Raw genomic sequence first — 15,475 nt, 5'->3', positions numbered from 1 at the left:
AAAGCTTTTTCTTACATTTAACAGCACTTTCTGGTGGGTAGCCTGATTTCTGGTCTGTACCTTCTTTAGGCTAAGTTTTCAGAAATTTGTCATTACCACAGAATGAGAGAAAATATTTGGAAAACAAGGCCCAGATTGGGCAAGTATGAGAGATGTTAAGTGTTTTTTCTCTTTGTTTTAGGCTGAATATTCTATGGCTTACTTTATGTCAGTTTCACAACTTTGTGGAAATAGAGGTTAGTAGAAAAGCTTCATTGTTATTCTGCTGTATGTTGGGGTTGGTTTTTTTTTTTTTTGTCATGCCAGTAGGCAAGATAAATGAGCCACACAAAGTGGGTGATGCCATTTAATGGTGCCAGCATGGAGTAGTTCTCTCTAGGCTTTTATTTTATTCAAAGTTTTTGAGAAAATATAACATCACCAAACAGAAGTGGCAGTTTATACATCAATGGCAGTATATCCATTTCATTTTAAAACATGTCACATTAACAAATTTCATCCCAGCCCTTATATGATTTCTGCTTCATCCCCCTTTCCTCCCTCTCCCCTACCGTTTGCCCTGGTGAGTATTTAACCTCTTCAAAACTGTATATATTTTCAGCATTTTCACCTTAGTCAGCTAGCATGCATATTCCACCATTGCATGAATGGATCCCATAACTTCTGGTGCTCTGCTAATCTCTGTATCCTGTAAGCAGCAGTACATTTCATCCAATAGATATCTAACAGTTTCTGAAGTACTTCATCTCTTCCTTCCATTTTTTTTGGCTATGCTGCTCTTCACAGTCCGATCAATTTATCCTGTTTCATGTTCATTATCTGTCCCCCAGCATTTGATATGGGGCATGTCAACCACAAATGATTATAGCTAACCTCCCCACCACAGTTTCTCCAGCAAACACCATTCCTGTCTTATATCATTCCTTTAGTTTTTGATGTGACCTACATCCCATCAAAAACTTTTCACTAACTGAGCCATAATTTGCGACACTGAAATATTTTGGAATGCTATTTTCCATTCCACAGATTCTGTCCCTTTTTCCAAATCCCATTCCCAGTTTTTCTGAAACTTCCCTCCCCTTCTGAAGGAGTGGAGGAGTAGCCTAATGGTTAGTATAGCGGGTTGCAGACCTGGGGAACTGGGTTTGATTCCCGCTGCTGCCTGATGGTAGGCAGTGGGTTGAGATCCTGGGGAACCAGGTTCAATTCCCTCTGCAGCTTTGTGTGACCCTTATCAAGTCATTTAACCCCTTCATTGCCCCAGATACAACAGTAGTACAATGTACTTCTCAGATTGTGAGCCCACTAGGGATAGACATAGTACCTGTAAAATGAAACTGTAAACCGCTTAGGTCTAAGTGGTATATAAATACTGAAATAAATACAGTGGGGGAAATAAGTATTTGATCCCTTGCTGATTTTGTAAGTTTGCCCACTGACAAAGACATGAGCAGCCCATAATTGAAGGGTAGGTTATTGGTAACAGTGAGAGATAGCACATCACAAATTAAATCCGGAAAATCACATTGTGGAAAGTATATGAATTTATTTGCATTCTGCAGAGGGAAATAAGTATTTAATCCCTCTGGCAAACAAGACCTAATACTTGGTGGCAAAACCCTTGTTGGCAAGCACAGCGGTCAGACGTCTTCTGTAGTTGATGATGAGGTTTGCACACATGTCAGGAGGAATTTTGGTCCACTCCTCTTTGCAGATCATCTCTAAATCATTAAGAGTTCTGGGCTGTCGCTTGGCAACTCGCATCTTCAGCTCCCTCCATAAGTTTTCAATGGGATTAAGGTCTGGTGACTGGCTAGGCCACTCCATGACCCTAATGTGCTTCTTCCTGAGCCACTCCTTTGTTGCCTTGGCTGTATGTTTTGGGTCATTGTCGTGCTGGAAGACCCAGCCACGACCCATTTTTAAGGCCCTGGTGGAGGGAAGGAGGTTGTCACTCAGAATTGTACGGTACATGGCCCCATCCATTCTCCCATTGATGCGGTGAAGTAGTCCTGTGCCCTTAGCAGAGAAACACCCCCAAAACATAACATTTCCACCTCCATGCTTGACAGTGGGGACGGTGTTCTTTGGGTCATAGGCAGCATTTCTCTTCCTCCAAACACGGCGAGTTGAGTTCATGCCAAAGAGCTCAATTTTTGTCTCATCTGACCACAGCACCTTCTCCCAATCACTCTCGGCATCATCCAGGTGTTCACTGGCAAACTTCAGACGGGCCGTCACATGTGCCTTCCGGAGCAGGGGGACCTTGCGGGCACTGCAGGATTGCAATCCGTTATGTCGTAATGTGTTACCAATGGTTTCGTGGTGACAGCGGTCCCAGCTGCCTTGAGATCATTGACAAGTTCCCCCCTTGTAGTTGTAGGCTGATTTCTAACCTTCCTCATGATCAAGGATACCCCACGAGGTGAGATTTTGCGTGGAGCCCCAGATCTTTGTCGATTGACAGTCATTTTGTACTTCTTCCATTTTCTTACTATGGCACCAACAGTTGTCTCCTTCTCGCCCAGCGTCTTACTGATGGTTTTGTAGCCCATTCCAGCCTTGTGCAGGTGTATGATCTTGTCCCTGACATCCTTAGACAGCTCCTTGCTCTTGGCCATTTTGTAGAGGTTAGAGTCTGACTGATTCACTGAGTCTGTGGACAGGTGTCTTTCATACAGGTGACCATTGCCGACAGCTGTCTGTCATGCAGGTAACGAGTTGATTTGGAGCATCTACCTGGTCTGTAGGGGCCAGATCTCTTACTGGTTGGTGGGGGATCAAATACTTATTTCCCTCTGCAGAATGCAAATAAATTCATATACTTTCCACAATGTGATTTTCCGGATTTAATTTGTGATGTGCTATCTCTCACTGTTACCAATAACCTACCCTTCAATTATGGGCTGCTCATGTCTTTGTCAGTGGGCAAACTTACAAAATCAGCAAGGGATCAAATACTTATTTCCCCCACTGTAAATAAATCAATCCAGAAATATATGCCTAGATGCAGGTAGGACATGTTCCGGGCTGTTTAAATTCCTCTGAGCTGCCTAACCGACGATATTCAGTGGCACTAAATTGGACCGTGCTACTGAATGTCATCTATGACCACCTGTGTCAAAAGTGGACAGGTCAGGGGTGGCAGTGTGGAGGAGTCAGCAGTTATGCAGGTGCTAGCAATAATCGATGCCAGGACCTGAATAGTTATGCTGCCCTAATTTTGGTCAGCCTAGATCTTGGCACTGAATATTTTCTGGGACCATCCCCTGAAAAAGCCCCTTTTTCTTTTCCCACCTCCATCTCACGAGTCAAAATCCTCAAATAGTACACTCCCTCTGCTCCCCCATCCCCTTTCCATCCGTAAATAGTGTCTGCCAATAATAATGCTGATCCCTACCCTCCAAATTATATTGTGTAAGTCAGTGAACTAAATATGGTCTCATCAGCCTTTAAAAACTGCCCTAGAGGAGTCACGTGGTGCAATGAGCTGAGCAGCTGTGTCTAGCTGGAGCTGGAGAGCCCTCGCCCTGTTAAAACTGGAAACCGCTCCATTAACTTTAATTACTGAGGCTATTAACCCTAATTAACTTCTATGGACAAATACCTCAAAACTCCAGCTGGGATGACACTTAGAGCAGCAAAAAAGGAGAAAGATAAAAGCAAGCTCGTCACCCCGGAAGCCAAGATGGCGACAGTAACCACATTGTCGGAGCAGTCCTTCTCTGAGTTACAACTTGTGCAGCTAACGGAAGCAATTGAAAAGGCTTGAAAACCTAAATGGGAAGCTTTCAACCAAAAATTGGATCTGTTTCACACAAAATTAGAGGGACTAGGGACTAGAACAGAGGACCTTGAAACAAGAGTCTTGGCCCTAGAGGATGATTCCCAGGGTTACAGCACAGACTTGCTTGTGATCAAACAGCAATTGCAGGAGCAAGTAGAAAAATTAGAAGACTTAGAAAATTGCTCTCGGCGGAATAACATCCGAATAGTGGGCCTAGCAGAAAGCATACCTGAACAAAACTTGGTGCCATAGCTGACGGATTGGCTGGCTAAGGAGCTGGCGCTTTCTGATTCCTTGGGACCTGTGGTGATAGAGAGGGCGCACAGAGTAGGCCGCAAATCAGACCTGCAAAATAGGCCGAGAGTGATAGTAGCAAAGCTGCTTAATTACCGACACAAAGTTGAAATTCTAAATGGATTCAAAATACATCGAGCAGACTTAACCTATGAGGGACGGCATGTTTTGATGTTTCAAGATTACTCTGTGGGAGTACAAGAGCAACGGAGAAAATGTCATCCCATATGCGCTAAGCTGGCGCAGAAACAAATAAGATTCACACTTCAATACCCAGCACACTTGAAAATCCATATCCAAGGGCAGTGGCGAGTTTACAAATCAGTTGCAGACGCTAAAACAGCGCTGCAAGAACACAACATTATTGAAGGAGACTGATGTGTTTAGTAAGTGCTGTTGGGCATGCGAGGTTTGCACAAGTAACTATAGTGAGTAGTGAACAAATCAGAGTCCAGGGCGAGGGCTTTCTGCAAGCCAGGTGACTCTGTGCATCGCCAGGCCTTGGCCTGGAGATGGTTGGGGGTCTGAATGTGTATTTGGGGATTGGGAGGGGGTTTGGGTTTTGTTATTGGTTTGATATGGAAGTTGGGGGTGGATTTGGCATGTGGCAGGGTGTTAGGTTTACTCAATTTGCTTGGACGGATTGGAAAGGGCAGGAGGGAGAACAGAGCTGGAATGGTAAAGATGCTATGTCAACATGTGCTGGCAAGAAGCCAGATACTATAAGAAGTCAACAAACACTAGTAAATGAGTTGCGTATAACATATGTCTGCTAGAATAATTTCATGAAATGTGGGTGGCATTACCTCCCCGATAAAGAGATCTAAAATCTTAGCAGCAATGAAAAGGCATAAAGCGGATATTGCGTGTCTCCAGGAAACGCGCCTTACTGATCTAGAACATGCTAAATTACAGAAATTATGGGTGAGTGAGGTGTATGCGGCCTCATCCCAAGGGAGGAAAGGAGGGGTGTTAGTGTTGTTTCGGAAGGGACTCCCATACAAGGTAACCTTAATGGGTAAAGGGAGTAAAGGAGACTACATATTACTTAGAGTGTGGCTGCAAGGGATGTTTTTTTTGTTGCTAGTACTATACGGCCCTAACAATTATGATCCAACTTTCTTTAAGTCCTTGGCTAGAACTTGTTTACAACACCCTAATGCTAGATTGATAGTGACAGGAGATTTCAATGCGGTAATAGACCCCGTCAGGATTGTTCGAACCCAAGGGAATCACACTATAGAGGGGCACGCTCCAAAGAGTTCCAAGCATTTAACAAGACGCTCAATTTGGTGGACCCCTGGCGGATCCTACACTATGGAGAAAGGGACTACACACATAGATCGAGGGCACATGGATCGTGCGCCAGGATAGATTATATATTATTAGACCGATCCATATTTCACCTAGTCAATACTGCCACTATAGGGCCAGAAGAAATCTCGGACCATGCTCTAATATGGGTGGAGTTGAATGTTACAGCTGGCAAAGGGGGTGCGAATGGGTGGAGATACCCAGCTTACTTACACTCAGACCCACATTTAAAGAGCCATATCCACAAGAGCTGGGCAGACTATGTACGCTTCAATGGGGAGCATGCCGTAAGCCAACCCGAACTGTTTTGGTCTGCATCTAAAGCGGTATTAAGGGGCGCCATTATAGCTTACTGCAGCCTCAAGAATAAGAAGAGGGCGGCGGGGATACTACAGTTAGAGCGACAACTGAGTAGGGCTAAAAGAATCTACGTACACCACCCATCTAAAGCTACCTTTGAAACTTTAAAATCCACACAGGTAGCACTGAATAGTTTGTTACATGAGAAAGAGACCAGGTCAGCCCTCTATTACAAATATTCGGTAAAAACTGCCCTATCCTGTAAAGGGGGGGGGGGGGGGTCAAGGGTCATGGATTTGATATACCGCCTTTCTGTGGTACAGCCAAAGCAGATTACATTTATTATATGTAGGTACTTTGTCCTTACTGGGTTCACAATCTAAGTTTTTGTAACCAGAGCAATGGAAGGTTATGCAACTTGATCAGAGTCGCAAGGATTTGCAGTGGGAATTGAACCCAGTTGGCCAGGTTCTCAGACCACTGCACTAACTATAGGCTACTTCTCTACCCCTGTATAATGCTAACTCCTCCCAGCATCTATAGCTTGAATGCATGTTCTATGGTGGAAAGTCTTCATTACCCTTTAAGACCATATGGCTGAATTTTCCTTACCCTTTAACATACTGCTTCCTATTTTATCCCAGATTCCCCAAATCAATTTTGTATATGGGTTGCTATATTTCACTATAGATCTGCTCCCTTTAGGAAGCCAGCATCTTGTCTCAAGGGGTGTATCGCCTATTATAACTTGTTCAACCGTATCCATGCCATTGTATAATTTTGTGCTGCCAATACAGCATCACCCTAAACAGAGCCACATGATAGTACGTCAATATATTTGGCATACTCAACCCTCCCTTTTGTGTCCCTTTAAGATAATCCTTGCCACTCTAGGGTGGTCTGTGTCTCGAAATATACCTAAATATCTTCCTTTGGAACCTCTGCATCACCCCTTCAGGCACCAGAACTGGGAGAGCTAAGAACAGATATATCAAACTGGAGAGTACATTCTTTTTAATGCTAGCTATTCTCCCAAACCAGGAAGAGGAGAAATGGTCCCCAGTGGTCAAGATCTTTCTCCATATTATAAACCTTTTCGGGAGACAGGAAGGCGGTATACCTAGGGGACATGAATTGAGGTTGAAGGGGGGCAGACTCAAGAGTAATGGCAGGAAGCATTTTTTCACAGAGAGAGTGATGGATGCATGAAATGCCCTCCTGCAGCAGATGATGATAGAGATTAAAACGGTAATGGAATTCTAACATCCGTGGGATAAACACAAAGGAATCCTGTTTAGAAAGAATGGATCCACTGAGTCTTAGTAGAGATTGGGTGGCAACGCCGGTAATTAGGAAGCAAAACCAGTGCTGGGCAGACTTCTGCGGTCTGTGTCCAGATCGTGACTGAATAGATATGGATAGGTTGGAGTGTAAATTTTAAGGGGCTTCGACGTTAGCTTCAGAATTTTTAGTACAAGAAGAGTGCTGGGCAGACTTCTACGGTCTGTGCCTTGAAAATGGCAAGGACAAATCACTCAGGTATACATATAAAGTGTCGCATACCATGTAAATTGAGTTTATTTTTTTTGAGCAGACTGGATGGACTGTACAGGTCCTTTTATCTGCTGTCATTTATTATGTTACAATGTTGTGTTGCTATGTTAAAGCAATTTACCATAACTCTAACTATACAAAGCCCTGTGCTCTGCAGAAATTTGTACTCCCAAGTACTTCACTTTCCTGTACCCACTTGAACTGTTTCCTTATACTTTCCTCCTTCCCAGGTGTTAATACAATCTTCAGGATCTCAGATTTATCATAATTCACTTTGAATCCTGAGACTCCACTGTGCTTCATTAATTCCTGAACTCTTCTAATACCCTCCCAAACCCCATTAACCTGTATGTGAGCCATAGGTGTTGTGTATATTGCTCAACTCTGTCTACAAAAATGTGACTCTATACCTAACTTTTCCATAGGTGGCAAACATAAATGCCCAGTGGACGTAGTCAAAATCTTTTTTGGCATCCACTGCCACCAGGACTGAGAGGATCTGCTGTTGCCTTGCCAACCACTTCAAATTAAGCACTCTCCTAATGTTGTCACCAGCATACCATACCCTGGCATAAACCTTGCCTGATCTTCATGAATAAGTTTGGACAAGCAGCCAGCCAGTCGGGTAACTTTAGCCAAAATTTTAATATCTAAATTCAGGAAGGAAATAGGGTACACTGCATTGGATCCCAGCCAGGTTTATGTAGCACCACGGTACTCGCTATCTTCATGGCCCTCTCCAACTCTTCTTCCCCCAAAACCTCATTAAACACCTCTGCCAGTCTGTGAGCACTTCCTACGATCCACTATTGTGTCTTGTACACATGAACCTTATTATACCATTACTCAGGGCCGCCGAGAGGGGGAGACGGGGGACAAAATTCCTCGGGCCCGGAGCTCCAGCGGGGCCCGGCGCCACGCCGACTCCATGGGTGCTACAGACAGATGCTCCCTCCCTCCCAGGGCCCGCCCGCCATCCCTCCCTCCGAATTTCAAAGGCTATCTCCTACTTCGTCCTCGTCGGGGTTGGTTACGGCGACAGCTGCCTGCACGCAGTGAAAAGCATGCAGGCTTGCGCTTCAGCCTTCCCTTGTTGTCTGTCTCTCAGCTCTGGTCCCGCCCTGAATTCCTGCCATCTGAAGTGCTTGAACTGGAAGGTAATTTTCTTGGTGGCTGTTATTTCAGCTTGCAGAGTCGGTGAACTTTAGTCGTTAGTAGTGGATGCACCTTATACTAAGTTTCATCACAAAAGAGTAGTCCTTCGCATGCACCCTAAGTTCCTGCCTAAGGTGGTGCCGGTATTCCATCTGAACCAGTCGATTATCTTGCCAACATTTCTTCCCCAACCTCATGCCCTTCTTGGCGAGAGCGCCTTGCACACTTTGGACTGCAAGCGAGCATTGACCTATTACGTGGAGCAAACAGTATGCCCAACATTTTGTTTCTTTTTATCCCAGCAGGATGGAGGTTGCCATCGGGAAATGCACAATCTCTAATTGGCTGGCAGATTGCATTTCTTTCACTTGTGCCCAGGCTGGGCTGACCCTAGCAGGTCATGTCAAGGCTTACAACGTCAGAGCCATGGCTGCATTGGTAGCCCACTTACGGTCAGCCTCCATTGAAGAAATTTGCAAGGCCGTAACGTGGTCTTCTGTTCACATATTCACATCTCACTACTGCCTTGAGCAGGATACTACTACTACTATTACTTAACATTTCTAGAGCGCTACTAGGGTTACGTTGCGCTGTACAAAATAAACAAAGAAGGACGGTCCCTGCTCAAAGGAGCTTACAGTCTAAAGAACGAAATGTCAAGTTGGGGCAGTCTAGATTTCCTGGGTAGAGGTGTAGAGGTTAGGTGTCAAAGGCGACATTGAAGAGGTGGGCTTTAAGCAGAGATTTGAAGATGGGCAGGGAGGGGGCCTGGCATATGGGCTCGGGGAGTTTGTTCCACGCGTGGGGTGAGGCAAGGCAGAAAGGGCAGAGCCTGGAGTTGGCGGTGGTGGAGAAGGGTACTGAAAGGAGGGATTTGTCTTGAGAGCGGAGGTTACGGGTAGGAACGTAAGGGAAGATGTGGGTTGAGAGGTAAGGAGGGGCTGCAGATCGAGTACATTTGTAGGTTAGTAGCAGAAGCTTGAATTGAATGCGGTACTTGATCGGAAGCCAATGAAGTGACTTGAGGAGAGGGGTGATATGAGTGTATCGGTTCAGGCAGAAGATAAGACGTGCAGCAGAGTTCTGAACGGACTGAAGGGGGGATAGGTGGCTAAGTGGGAGACCAGTGAGGAGTAGGTTGCAGTAGTCAAGGTGAGAGGTAACGAGAGAGTGGATGAGAGTTCGGGTGGTGTGCTCAGAGAGGAAAGGGCGGATTTTGCTAATGTTATAGAGGAAGAAGCGACAGGTCTTGGCTATCTGCTGGATATGCGCAGAGAAGGAGAGGGAGGAGTCAAAGATGACACCGAGGTTGCGGGCAGATGAGACGGGGACGATGAGGGTGTTATCAACCGAGATGAGTGGAGTTAGAGGAGAAGTGGGTTTGGGTGGGAAGACAAGAAGTTCGGTCTTGGCCATGTTCAGTTTCAGGTGGCGGTTGGACATCCATGCAGCAATGTCGGATAAGCAGGCCGATACTTTGGCCTGGGTTTCCGCAGTGATGTCAGGTGTGGAGAGATAAAGCTGGGTGTCGTCAGCATAAAGATGATACTGGAAGCCATGAGACAAGATCAGGGAGCCCAGGGAAGAGGTGTAGATAGAGAAAAGAAGGGGTCCAAGGACAGAACCCTGAGGGACTCCAACAGAGAGCGGGATAGGGGTGGAGGAAGAACCATGAGAGTATACTCTGAAGGTACGATGGGAGAGATAAGAAGAGAACCAGGAGAGGACAGAGCCCTGGAACCCAAAGGAGGACAGTGTGTCAAGAAGTAAGTTGTGATTGACAGTGTCAAAAGCGACGGATAGGTCGAGGAGAATGAGGATGGAGTAATGACCTTTGGATTTGGCGAGGAACAGGTCATTACAGACTTTGGATAATGCCGTTTCTGTCGAGTGAAGTGGGCGAAAGCCAGATTGAAGCGGATCGAGGATGGCATGAGAGGCGAGAAAATCAATGCAACGGCTGTGAACGGCGCGTTCAAGTATTTTGGAGAGGAAGGGTAGGAGGGAGATGGGGCGGTAGTTGGAGGGACAGGTGGGGTCAAGTGAAGGTTTTTTGAGGAGAGGTGTGACAACAGCATGCTTGAAGGTATCAGGGACAGTTGCGGAGGAGAGAGAGAGAGAGGTTGAGGATATGACAGATGGGGGGGGGGGGGTGATAGTAGGAGAGATGGTGATAAGTAAGTTGGTGGGGATGGGGGTCTGAGGAACAGGTGGTGCATTTCGAGGAGGAGAGAAGATAGGCGGTTTCCTCTTCGGTGATATCAGGAAAAGAGGAGAAGGAGGCCTGGGTTGATTGGTTGAGGGAGTGGGTGATAGGATGAAGAGGAGGAGAAGGTTTAGTGGTGAATTCGAGGTTGATCTTCTGGACCTTGTCGCGGAAGTAGTCAGCCAGTGATTGAGGAGAGAGTGAGGGGGTGGGTGGGAGCGGAGGGCACTTTGAGGAGGGAGTTGAGGGTGGCGAAGAGACGACGAGGGTTAGAGCTGAGGGAATTAGTCAAATGAGTGTAGTAGTCCTGTTTGGTGAGGAATAGGGAGGACTGGAAGGAGGATAGCATGAATTTGTAGTGAATGAAGTCAGTATGGGTGCGAGATTTCCTCCATAGGTGTTCAGCTGATCAGGAGCAGGAGCGAAGGTAACGGGTGCAAGGGTTAAGCCAGGGCTGGGGATTAGTGCGCCTTGTGGGACGGGAAACGGACGGTGCAAGGGTGTCTAGGGCGGAGGAGAGAGTGGCATTGTAATTGGAAACAGCCTTGTCGACAGACTCGGAGGACGTGATGGACGGGAGGAGATCAGAGATACTAGCGGATAAGGTGGGGGGGTCAACAGCCTGGAGATTCCTGGAGGTAGTGGTTAGTGTTGGGCGGGACTGAGGGGGGAGGGTGATGAAGTGTGAATGTGATCAGGTGATGGTCAGAAATGGGAAGAGCAGAGACACAGAGATTAGAGGGCGAGCAGGTAGAAGAGAGGACGAGATCAAGACAGTGACCAGATTTGTGAGTAGGGGTGGTGGAGCTCAGTTGGAGGTTGAAGGAGGAGGTTAGGGTGAGGAATTGAGAAGCATATGAGTCGGATGGGTTATCAGTGTGTATGTTGAAGTCAGTTCGGGCAGACTGTATTGCAGAATCTGTTTGGGATCTAGAATCCAACTTTATCCCTCCCCACAGGCCTGTTTTATTCTGTTCCAGGCTGCTCCCTCACTCAGTTTGGATATAGTTTCAGGTTGATCACTGTGTTGTCCTCGCCTTTGCGAGGCCCAATTAACCAATGTTTGTTGATTTCAGTGAGTATGGATGCTGGGAATTCCCCATCAGTGAGAATAGATAGGCCTGCATTTCCTTAGAGAAAGTGGAAGATACTTACCTGTAGCAGGTATTGTCCAAGGACCACAGGCCTAATATTCTGACAACCCCTCCCCCCAGCTTCCCTTGAAGTTGTCTCCTATTTTTTCCTTTTTTTATGCTGTAGTGTTAAATTGCGCTAACCATCCTCTCTCAGCAGGCGGGAAGGCACTCATGCATGCACAGGGTGGCGTGGCTCGCGCTTCACAAAGCTCTTTACTCGTTTGTTACAAACTCCGGACCTGGCAACGTGGGATCACATTTCCCATCATTGAGTGTATAAGGCCTGCTGTTCTTGGAGAGTACCTGCTACAGGTAAGTATCTTCACATTGAAGTCTATAGGTCGGTCCCCATGTGCTTTATGACAGAGACCACTGATCAATTTTGTAGCCACCATCTGGACAGACTACATCCTGTTTATATCTTTTTGAAGGTGCAGCCTCCAGAATTGCACACAGTATTCTGAATGGGGCCTCATTGGAGACTTATACAATGGCACTATCATCTTTTTTTTTTTTCCTAGTGATCATTCCTTTCCCTCTGGCTTTTACTGTCACGTTTTGTTTTTTTTTTACCTATTTTGCTACCATAAGGTCATCAGATATGATCATGCCCAAGTCCTGCTCTTCTTTCTTACACAGAACTATGTCACCTATCATTCCCTTGGATTTTTGCAACCCAGATGCATGACCTTGCATTTTTTAGAATGTTTTAATATCTTGATTAGCTTCACACATTTGCCTGTCTCATTCTTTATTTTAAATATGGCTGCTGCTGTCTCCATGGTCTCAGTTATGGCCTACTGGCCTTGTTCATAAAACTTGTTTAGCCAGCTCTACTTGAAAAACCACTTGTGCTGCGCCCAGCACTTGAATTTTCTGCTTGTTTAGCCATCTCTACTTGAAAAGCCACTTGTGCTGCGCCCAGCACTTGAATTTTCTGCTTGTTTAGCCATCTCTACTTGAAAAGCCACTTGTGCTGCTCCTAGCACTTGAATTTTCTGCATCACTTGCAGCCATTCTGCATATCCCATGTTTCCTTGTATGTTTATACTGGGTTTCCAGTCGTGCTAAGGTGTTCTGTAATTCATTCTCCTTTTTTGTTATTTTTAGGGGTGGACAAATTACTAGCAGTGCCATGATGAAAAATTTTGATCGTGTGATTAATCATTCTTAGTCACAGCATGAGTTTCAAACAAAATAAAAAGCTTCTGAACTAGCTGTGTTAGTATGAATCCCTTCATAACTTTTGTGAGGTGTCCTGTTAACACCCTGCTTTCCCACAGTCAGTCCTTGCTCTCACTCACCAGCGTGTGTTGTGGTAAATGCTCCTGTACTGAGTAACCACAAAGAAGGAGCCGTTTGGCCCCTGGTAGACCATTGGATGATCCAGATCAGTGTTGTAGGAATAAACCAGCCCCACTAAGATGAACACCAGCAACACTTTGTAAAGTCCCTTTTTCCCTCAGCGCCAAGCTCCAGCCATCCCCTTCCTCTGTGTCCAAGAGAAGCTGGGCTGGAGCTCCAGATTTTTGCACAGCATCAAAGTCTTTGTCTTCCTCTACACGATGAGCTCTGCAGATAGCCCCGCAGAGCAGGAAGTTGGGGAAGTCTCGCGGTTTCAAGTACTGCGAGACTTGCCCGACTTCCTGCACAGCGTGGCTCAAGTACCTGCAGAGCCAGCCATGCAGGGGAAGATAAGGACTTTGAGGCTATGCTGAGGAAGCTGAAAAAACTGTGGAGGTTGAGTACAGCGGTGCAGGTAAACGAGGAGGGAGGGGGCAAGTTTGCGTTAAAAGAAAAAGGGCAATGTTAACACCCTTTTGCGTTAACATGTTAATAGTGTTAAGTTAATTACCCACCCCTAGTTATTTTTGTCTCTTTTAATGGGTTCCTATCGCAGTGAGGACCCCTGTAACATAAGCTTTGCAGCCCTCTATAAGATAGCATTAGTTACCGTCCAATTATAATTATTATGGCAATACTCCTGTATTTCTGCTGATACTGTTTGACTCGGCACCTCATCTTCCAGTAAAAACTCATTAACATACCATATCTGCTGCCCAACTTGCTCCCTTCTGCATGATCCAACCAGATGAGAGGTTACATTCCCACCTTCCTTACCCCTTGTATATGTGGCTGCCCTTTTAACATAAGATATTTACATTCTCAATGATTGAATTTCCAGCTACCTTGGCATTCCTTCCTCCTGGGTGCGTGTTCCTGGGTGTCAGTGAAGGTTTTCTTTATACTTCCCTGTCTGCTTTAGCTACTCTAGCTTCTTCAGCTCTTTGTGCTGAGTTACACACATAGAATTTCTCTCCAGCTGGTAGATAAAGTTGGTAAAGGAGTTGTAATGTTTACATTAATGTAAAATCCTTTATTTGGTGCATTTTATGTTAGTTATATATACATAAGTACATAAGTGTTACCATACTGGGACAGACCAAAGGTCCATCAAGCCCAGTATCCTGTTTCCAACAGTGGCCAATCCAGGTCACAAGTACCTGACAAGATCCCAAAACAGTACAATACATTTTATGCTGCTTATCATAGAAATAAGCAGTGGATTTTCCCATCTTGGCTTATGGACTTTTCTTTTAGGAACCTATCCAAACCTTTTTTTTAAACCCTGCTAAGCTAACGGCTTTTACCACATTCTCTGGCAACAAATTACATGTAGTGAAGAAAATTTTTTTCCAATTCGTTTTAAATTTACTACTTTGTAGCTTCATTGCGTGGCCCCTAGTTCTAGTATTTTTGGAAAGAGTAAACAAGCGATTCACATCTACTCATTCCACTCATTTTATAGACCTCTATCATCTCTCCCCTCAGCCGTCTTTTCTTCAAGCTGAAATCCCCTAGCCATTTCAGCCTTTCCTCATAGGGAAGTCATCCCATCCCCTTTATCATTTTTGTCACCCTTCTCTGTACCTTTTCTAATTCTACTATACCTTTTTTGAGATGCGGTGACCAGAATTGCACACAGCATTCAAGGTGCAGTTGCACCATGACGCGATACAAAGGTATTATAACATCCTTGTTTTAATTTTTCATTCCTTTCCTAATAATACCTAAAAATTTATTTGCTTTCTTTGCCGCTGCAGCACACTGAGCATAAGGTTTCCAAAGTATCGTCAGCAATGACTCCTAGATCATTTTCCTGGTCAGTGACTCCTAATGCGGAACCTTGCATCACGTAGCTATAGTTCGGGTTCCTCTTTCCCACATGCATGACTTTGCATTTGCTCACATTAAACATCATCAGCCATTTGGATGCCCAGTCTCCCAGTCTAGTAAGGCCATCTTTCGATTTTTCACAAGCCTCTTGCGATTTAACAGCTTTGAATAACTTTGTGTCGTCGGCAAATTTAATTACCTCACTAGTTATTCTCATATTTAGACCATTTATAAATGTTAAGAACAGCGGTCCTAGCGCAGACCCCTGGGGAACCCCATTATCTGCCCTTCTCCATTGAGAATACTGACGATTTAGCCCTACTCTCTGCTCTCTATCCTTTAACCAGTTTTTAATCCACAATAGAGCACTACCTCCTATCCCTTGACTTTCCAACTTCCTCTGGAGTCTTTCAGAGGTACTTTGTCAAATGTTTTTTGAAAATGTCGACCCACTCACCTTTATCCACATGTTTGTTCACCCCTTCAAAGAAATGTAGTAGATTGGTGAGGCAAGATTTCCCTTCACTAAATCCATATTGGCTTTGTCTTATT

At 45.2% G+C, this 15,475-nt stretch overlaps 1 protein-coding gene across 1 annotated transcript in view; it reads left to right on the top strand.

Moving 5' to 3' along the window:
• Positions 1-15,475, top strand: part of LPCAT1 (lysophosphatidylcholine acyltransferase 1) — a 624,443-nt gene that overhangs the window by 300,270 nt on the left and 308,698 nt on the right. Inside the window, 1 exon segment of the mRNA XM_030209843.1 lies at positions 182-236. Within this exon segment, the coding sequence (XP_030065703.1) occupies positions 182-236 (55 nt within the window).

This window comes from Microcaecilia unicolor, chromosome 1 (genome assembly GCF_901765095.1).
Source record: "Microcaecilia unicolor chromosome 1, aMicUni1.1, whole genome shotgun sequence".
NCBI classification, from domain to species: Eukaryota; Metazoa; Chordata; class Amphibia; order Gymnophiona; family Siphonopidae; genus Microcaecilia; species Microcaecilia unicolor.
The sequence above is the reverse complement of the archived record's forward strand: the minus strand, read 5'-3'. Positions and strand labels throughout refer to the sequence as shown.